General features: G+C 55.7%; 1 protein-coding gene across 1 annotated transcript in view; it reads right to left on the reverse strand.

The window, feature by feature from the left end:
* The window catches only part of LOC104492126 (septin-9-like), a gene marked incomplete at its 3' end in the record, with an annotated part of 11,372 nt that extends 9,719 nt beyond the window's left edge, over positions 1-1,653 (reverse strand). The window contains exon 1 of the mRNA XM_010134636.1: positions 1,426-1,653. Within this exon, the coding sequence (XP_010132938.1) occupies positions 1,426-1,585 (160 nt within the window). The remainder of the gene's footprint in view (positions 1-1,425) is intronic.
* Positions 1,654-8,059: the final 6,406 nt, after the last annotated feature.

Below are 8,059 nucleotides of genomic sequence, written 5' to 3' on the forward strand. Positions count from 1 at the left end.
TCTCAGGATCAGTGCTGTGATCCCTCTGCCCGGGTGTGCTGCTTTGCTGGCAGCAAACAGCTGGATCTGTTAAAAAACCCATCCAAGAACTAGTTTTGCAGCAACAGGGTTTGCAGTGATCTCCCAGCCCAGGGAGCCCTCCCTAGAGATCAATTTGTATACAAAACCATAAAAATTGGAAAGGCAGAGCAACAGCAGAGCTCACACAATTTCACACAATCAGCAGACTCTGGACCAGGCCCTCCTGTAACCCCAGGAAGCCCCCTGGGGCTGCAGGGGCTCTCACCCCACGGGCATCCCTGCACAAACCTACAGCCCTACACGGCTCCTCGCTGGAGGAAGCAGGATGATGAGGCCCCACCGCCACACCACAGGCTGTGCCTGGGCTTTGCTCTTTTCATCCCCCTGCACCTCCCCTGGAGACCGAGGCAGGGAGAGCTGCTGCTGCACAGCCCAGCCCCGGGGAGCACAGCCCAGCTCACATGAGGGGCTTCAGAGGACCAGGCCACTCACCGATAACTGGAAAAAAAGCAGAAAAGGTTCATTTATTTTGCCTTTTCCCTCTCACCCAGTATCCTGCACTGCCCGCCCAGCTCTCCAGTATACCCAGCATTTTGCTGGTGCAGTACCTGGCACCAGGACTCCAGGGTCTGCAGAAGCTCAGACCCCCCCAGCAGAAGCTGCAGCAGCCAGTGCCCTCTAGCTGAAATAAAGCTCCTTCATGTCATCCACCCTGCAGCCTGGGAAAGTGAATGAACAGGAGCTTGCAGGCAGCAAGTCCTGGACACACACAGCCTTCCAGCCCTCCCTGCATGTGGACACCCTCACTCCCCCTGTGCCGCATTGCAGGTCTCCACCAGTACCACCAAGGAGCCACCAGAAGCTGTCCAAGCTGAACGACGCAGCTACGCAAACCCCCTTGCTGGTCTTTATTCCCACCAGTAAGGCACATGTAGCATTTCTCCCCTGGTACTTGTGGTGTGGTTGCCTGAGCAGCACAATACAAGAAAACTGACAAGCAGGAATTTTACCCAAATACCTGGAAACACTAGCAAGGGTTAGAGCTCTGCTATACCAGCAGCAGTGAGTGCCACCCCTGGAGCCCTCTCTGACCGCTCAGACCAGTGCAGGGCTCCCAGGAGAGCAGCCACAGGAGCTCTCTGCAAGACTTCAGTGAGTCCCCACACCCCTCGAGCTGTTCCCTTCCAGGATGTGCCTATGGGTAACGCACTCCAAGACACAGGAGGATGCATAGGACCACAGGCCACATCATGCCGAGAGCTTTGAACATGTCTCCTAAGGCAAAGGCTCCAACACTGAGCCTGAGCTGCTGCTCCCAAGGAGACTCTAGCGAGGACAAACATCACAGAACAAAAACAACTCGCTAAGCACGTTGCACACAGCTGGTACAGGGAGAGAACTCACCCACGACCATGATGTTGAACTCGAACCCCTGCTTCATGGCTTTCCGTCTCATCTGCTCCAGGATGGCGTCTATCCCCACGTAGCCGAAGTCTGCAGCCGGTTTCTCCGGCCGCGTCGGCGCCATCTGCTTGGGGCCAGCATCCCGCGGAGTGTCCGTCATGCCGGGTGCGTGGCTGGGAACTGCCTCTGGACCTGCGGAAGCAAAAAGAGGGTGGTCAGGGGTGGCAGGCAGTGCTGAGCGCACTGGGGTGCTGCTCCTGGCAGGGAATGAAAGGACCTGCCTGTTGCAGCTGAAGTAGAAATAAAGCATGTGCAGGGACTCATGGCACCAGAAGGCTAAGAGGGGGGAGGAAGGATCCTCCTTCACCTGTAATTACATTAAATTTGGGATTCCCCTTCTTAACTTACTGGATTCGCCTTGATCCCTGGCCACATCACCAAGCCTGCTGCAACGAAGGCACGCTAGTACAGCAGGAGGAGGCACACAGGTCCCGCGAACAGCCGAGTTGCTGCCACGGAGCAGGACCCAGCACCGAGAAAGTCCTCGGCGCAAGTTTGGGAGTTTATTTAGTGAGTGACGAAGGCTTTTAGTGATGCAGCCCCATGCCCAGGCACTGCTGTTAAAGGCTTGCAGAGCTCCACAGCCTGCCTGCTCCTCTGTACCACTGTAAATACAGCACCCTGGGGAGCACGGTGTGAGTGGCTCACAACCACGTCTTGGGGAACTGGGTGGCTTCGCAGACACAGAAAAGTCCCCGGCACCTATTGACACGTGCCCTCCTTGAGCTCCAGCTTAGGCAGCACAGAGGCTGCTGGCCCTGGCTCACAGAAAACCCAAACCCCAAAGAACCTGCATCAAAACAGGTCGCACCAGACACCTACACAGCCACAAAGCTTTTGTGGTCCTGCTCTAATTCAACCAATATCCGCCCAAGGAACCCAAACTCTTCAGCTTCCTGCAGACTGGGCGCTCGCCTCCCCTGCATGACAGCTCCAGGTTAGTGAAGCCAGAAGCAAGCATGCACCTACCGCCTCATTTAACACCTTCACAACCAAAGTCAGGGAACCATTCACTCCTCCAGGCACCAGGGGGGAGCATCTGCCACCAGGAAGGACAAACTGCCCCTTATGCACTACCAGGTGATTCAATCTGCTCCCACCCAGCCCCTATATATAGCAAATATCCTCATGGCAGAGCATGCACAGGATCAGCCTGGTCCTTGCAAGTTCCTGGAGATATCAGCCACACACAGCAAGTTCCTCTAAGGCAGGCAAGGAGAGGGAGGTTTAGAAGAACACACTTCTGAGAGCCCTCCCCACCCCAGGCTGCTGCTGACCGATGCCCAGGTCCCTGCAACCACCAGCCTAAGCAAGCATTTTGTTAAGATTTTTGCAATGCTTGCTTATTTTTTTATTACATATTATTATTAATAAAACATTCTTATTTGTAAAGAACTTATTCCTTCAAACAGGAATATGGCTCTCAGCTCATCTCCTCACTCTGGCCTTTGATGAGGTCCTGCCTGGTTTCTCTCACTCCCTCCAAAGGGAGTTGTCTGTAGGAACATGGCTGGTCCAAAGGGGCTCCGCCACACACCAGCCCACCACCTCTTCTCCTCTAGCGAGGGGTGGCAGCAACGTCAGACCAGAGTTTGACAGAGTCTGTAGGGCGGAAGCGCTCGTTTCCTGCGAGCACAGCACGCGCTCAGATATAGCCCAAGCAGAAAAAGATCTATAACAATAATAAAAAGCAAACCCAGAACTGATCCTGAAGACTGCTGGCTCACTTTGAACACTTTTTTCCAGTGCTCAGTCCTGGGCTGTGCAGACCCATGTTGTCCACAGAGCTGCTGGAGAGCACACTCGGTGTGCTGACGCACACGGCACCGACATGCTCCTCCCGGGGCACACACAGATTCAGCGTGTTGCGCTGCTGGCAACGCGCTGCCACGCTGCCCCTTGCAAAGCCGACCAACCCAGCACCCAAGGTCTCGCCACAGATCCCAGATTTGCCCCATTCCAAAATGGCAAGGCCAAAGTAGAAAAAAAAAATCCCTAAATACCACTAGGAAAAAGACTAAATCATGTGGAAAATATGCTGCACCGGCAGCAGCGCCGGGTTATGCAACAGCTTCAACCGCTGCAGGCACCGCTTACACGTGCTGCAGAGCCCACAGTGCGCTGGCCCCACGGAATGGGACAACAGCCTGCGAAATTGCGACAGATAAGGTCCAGCAGCATCCACGGAGAACTTACGAAATTAAACAAATGAAGCATTTGAGATAAAGGCCAGGAGCATCTCCAGCACCTCCTGTCTGCTGCTTGTCTAAGGAGCAACCAGCAGCAGCATGCAGAACCCCCACTGACCCCTCCCTGGGCAGGGGGACGTGCAGGCAAACCCGTCCCCAGAACGGGGAGCAGCGTGCCGCCTCACTGCCTTCAGCACAAGAAGGAGGGCTCAGAGCATCCCAGCCCCCAGCAAGACAAAAGCCAGCGGAAGCGCGGGGCAATGGTGGGTGTTTGTCACCGCAGAGCACGCAGGCGCGCTGCCGCCCAGGATGCACTCGAGCAGCACAGCTGGCAGCGCGGCCCACACCACTTCGGCTGGCTTGTGGGGAAAAAGTGATTAAAGGACATTTTCTTTTATCACCTGAATCCTGTTTGGAAAAAAATAAAAAATTAATATATTGCAACTAGGATGGTCTACAGGGACGCAAAGACACAAATGCCCTGGCAGCACCAGCAGCCTCCCAAGAGAAATGCTGCAGCCCAGAGCCTCACTTTTCATTTTACCTCTCCAGCACTGAGCTGGTCTTTTCTTAGCAAGAACTCCAGCATCCCACTTGGCTCCAAGGGGTTTGTGCTGGCAGAGGCAGGATGCAGCCAAGCCCCAGGACCACTCTGTGGCACTGGTACTTGGGGATGCTGTGCTGCGTGGCAGGGAGACTCCCAGCAGACACTTGAATAAAATAGAAAGATCCTAGAAATAAACTGGAGCAGAAACAGTGGCTGCCCAGGATGTGCCACAGGCAGCTCCTGTGCTTGTTTGACCCGTTGTACTCTCGGAGGGGACAATGCCAAAGCTGCAGTACCCAGTGCCAGCATCACCGAGCCAACCCTTGCAGAACACTGCGAGGAGGGATGGATCAATAATTACCCAATACCATCAGAAATTCCTGATTGCCACCAAGTCCCTGGCAACAGCAGGGTGAGACCTCACACACCATTGCTTCACCAGTGACAACATGACATGGCTGCTTGTCCCTCCTGTGGAGAGGAAGGCTGAGGAAGCACAGGGCTGCTCACTTTGTTGACGGGGCAGACAGCCTAGAGCCTGCAGCTCCATCAGGCTCATGTGTTCCTGGATAAACATGAAGCACACAGGAACACGTGTTTGTGCCATATTTAGTCCTCCTCTGCCAGGAAAACCCTCTCCATGTGGGCCCGGGAGATGCTGAGACCATCAGGACCGCAGTGCATCAAGCGGGAACAGCCCCACGGCTCCAGCCCAGGCACCAGGCTGACTCAGGACAGCTGCGCCAAAGCTGATTTTGCCAAAGACTCTGGGCTGTTGTGCTGTAATTGATGCACACCAGACATGAGCCAAACCTAACATCTGCGAAGCAGCAGATGAAAGGCACCCTGTGGGGAGGGGAGCCCCGGGGAGCCCCCCACTCCCCCAGCCAGCTGGATGCCGTGCACGTGCGGCCATGGAATGGGCTTTGCAAAATGCTGCTGGCAAGGGGCTGCCAGCAAACCAAGGGCTTAGAGATGCTGCACTGATGCCATGTGGCTGTGACAACCCAGGTCAGCCACGGGCAGGACATGAAACACAATCTGTGGGCTCACCTGTAAGCCTGAACCCCGGGGCTGGCAGTCTTCTTTGAGGATTTGGGCAAGGGATCTGTAGGAGACTGGTGTTTCCACTGCAGCTACTCAAAGGTTAAATAACCCTTGCAAAGGCTGAACTGGGAACATCTCACTTAACTCAGCTCCTGGCTAGACCCAGCAGCTCTATACTCTGCTCCAGCGATGCACAAGGAGCGGGACGCTGGCGATCTGGGAGGGCACAGCTGATCCTGGAGTGGGGCTGGTCATGGACTTGGTGCCCAGCAGCTCCACAGAGCTGTCAGAGACAGGCCAGGAGGCTGCACCTCTGCCACTGCCGCCCACCACCACATTCAAACCACTCCCAGGCTGCAGGGATGCTCGTGCAATCAATGGAGAAACTCTAACCTTGCTGGGTCAGTCCAAGAAACTTCCCTGGTATGCAGGGAGCACCAAGCACTTGCCATCTCCTGGTGATTCTGCAGCCAGTTCTGCAGAGCTACAAGCACCCAGCAGACCAGGACACTGCGGTGAGGATAACTACCCCCCGCAGCAGGCTTCCAGGGTTGTTGGACTGGTTCATGTGAACACAGGGAGAAGACTTACAGCAGCGAACGGTACATCAGGGTGTGGACACAACTGCTTCCCAGGCAGCTGAGCATCCACAGATGTTTTCAAGGGAGCAACGCGGACCAACCAACTTTTTTAATTTTGGGGAGCAGCGATCTTACCAAGTCGTGTCTGTAGGGTGAAACAGAGACATTTTCAGAACCAAAGAGCGAATTCATTGCTCCTGGTTAACTACAGCCAGACAGTGGGACTGCAGCACGCTCAGCCTCTGGGCCTCTCCCCTTTGAACACTGAGCCAGTGACCATGAGCCATGGAAATGGATCCAGCTCACGGAGGAGGTGGCAAAGCCACAGCTTTCCCTTCCAAGGGGACAGGAGGAGCCAGGAGGGAACAAGGAAAGGAGGGAGAGAGGCAGGTAGCAAAGCGGGGGCTGGATGCAAACCCAGCGTGGCCAAGGCACCGCTGCTTTCTTCAGCTGCCCCGTTGGGATCTCCTAGTCCATGCTGGCCCCACGGAGACGTGTGGGTACCAGGGAACGCGAGGCATGGCTTGGGCCAAAACTGGGGGCCAGTCAGCACTCTGGAGGAGGGCTCAGCCTGGAGCACAGAGCCACTGCCGCAAGCCCTGCAGCACCACACTGTAACTAAGGGATGTTTCTATTATTCGTCTGCGCCCGGTCCGCACAGCCGGGCCTGGGCTGGAGCCTGTGCCTCGCATCCCTGGGCACCAGAATATGGTTTCAGGTTGGCTGCCAGCCCAGGTCCACCTACCAGCCAGTTACATTTCATTCTCTGCTTGCATTTCCACCTGGGTGCCAATAGACACGACCTAGAAATAGCAGATGATGCTTAACTACACTTCACTGGACCAAATCCACCTAAGAGCTGTCAGACAGGTAGCGAGGTGCCTCCTGAGCATGCGAGATGCTCCAGGCTTGAAGCCTTTTATGCACATGAGGGGATAAATCCATTTTCAAAAATCAGGAAAGCAGGCAGTGATACCTGCTCTGGAGCGAGCACTTCGGTAGGTGACCAGGCAGCGCCACTGCACCGAGCCACGAGCCATTTCTGTCCTCGCTCACTGCCTGCTTCCCCCTCCCTACTCCAGAAATGGCCCTTTGCAGCTCACCAGCTCACCCCTCACTTGCTCTTTCATTTACAAGAGATGGATGCTCCAGGGCTCCCCATGCTGCTTCCCTTTCTGGCTTAACCCTCTGCCTGCCACAGGCTCTGGTCAGGGTGTTTCTGGGCTGGGATGCAGCGAGCTTATCCCTGAAGTCAAACCATGGTGCCGGTTCTGCCTGGACGCAACCTCAAGTACTCGTCAACTGCTGCCTGCGAGCTCTGGCACAAGCCCTTGTGCTGCCTCAGTGTGCCCCAGGTATGGCGTGGGGCCAACCACCACCCCGTCCCCGGCTCAGACACATGCCAGCCCTTGCAGCACAGCCAGCAACTCTACATCCTCCTTTCTGCAACCACGTGAGCCACAGCTCTAAACCACTTACAGAGATCTGCAAGGAGCTGTTATTGCTGTTCTCCTGTTTACCTGGAAAAGTTTAAAAGGAAGGAGAGGCTCATAAACAACCTCAAGTCTTGCCTGTTCCAGCCTTGTGAGCCCAGTCTTTAGCCTTGGGCACGTGGACATCTCTGGCCACGCAGCCCCTACAGTCGCCCTCTGGAAGCAGCTTCCCCTGGAAGTGGAGCGAGAGCTGCCCCAGAGACCAGCCCTGCCTCGCTGGGGACAGTCCCATCACAGGGGACCTCTCTCCTGCACGCCAGTACTAGCAAAAGCTATTCCATCAACCGGCCCCACGCAGCAAAATGCCAGCGGCCAGTGCAGCACTTGCTTGGGGTGCACGTGCCCAGGGGCATCTGAGAACCCCCCCAAAGCTGATTCCCTGGTGGATCTGGGGAGGAGACCTCCTCCCAACCCCCTGTCCGCCTTGGACAATGATGTTGAGCACGGGAGGGTCACAGAGACCCTTCTCAATCGCTGGCCAAGAGAAAGCACCTCTTACGCCTGTCACCGCTGCTCTGCAGAGCTCTGTGCTTTGCAAACAAAGAGGCCGGCAGCACTTTCCAAACTCGGCTTGCCCAAAAAGCGCTGCAGGAGGAACGTGTGCCCCTGCACGGGCATCTGGCACGGCTGCCTGTGCCCAGGGCTGACCTCCCATCTCGACCGAGTTACTGACTTCTAGTTTTAGCGTAGCTTTCTTTTTTCTTTCTTTTTTTTTTT

Source organism: Buceros rhinoceros, unplaced genomic scaffold (assembly GCF_000710305.1).
Source record: "Buceros rhinoceros silvestris isolate BGI_N320 unplaced genomic scaffold, ASM71030v1 scaffold17484, whole genome shotgun sequence".
In the NCBI taxonomy this organism is placed as follows: domain Eukaryota; kingdom Metazoa; phylum Chordata; class Aves; order Bucerotiformes; family Bucerotidae; genus Buceros; species Buceros rhinoceros.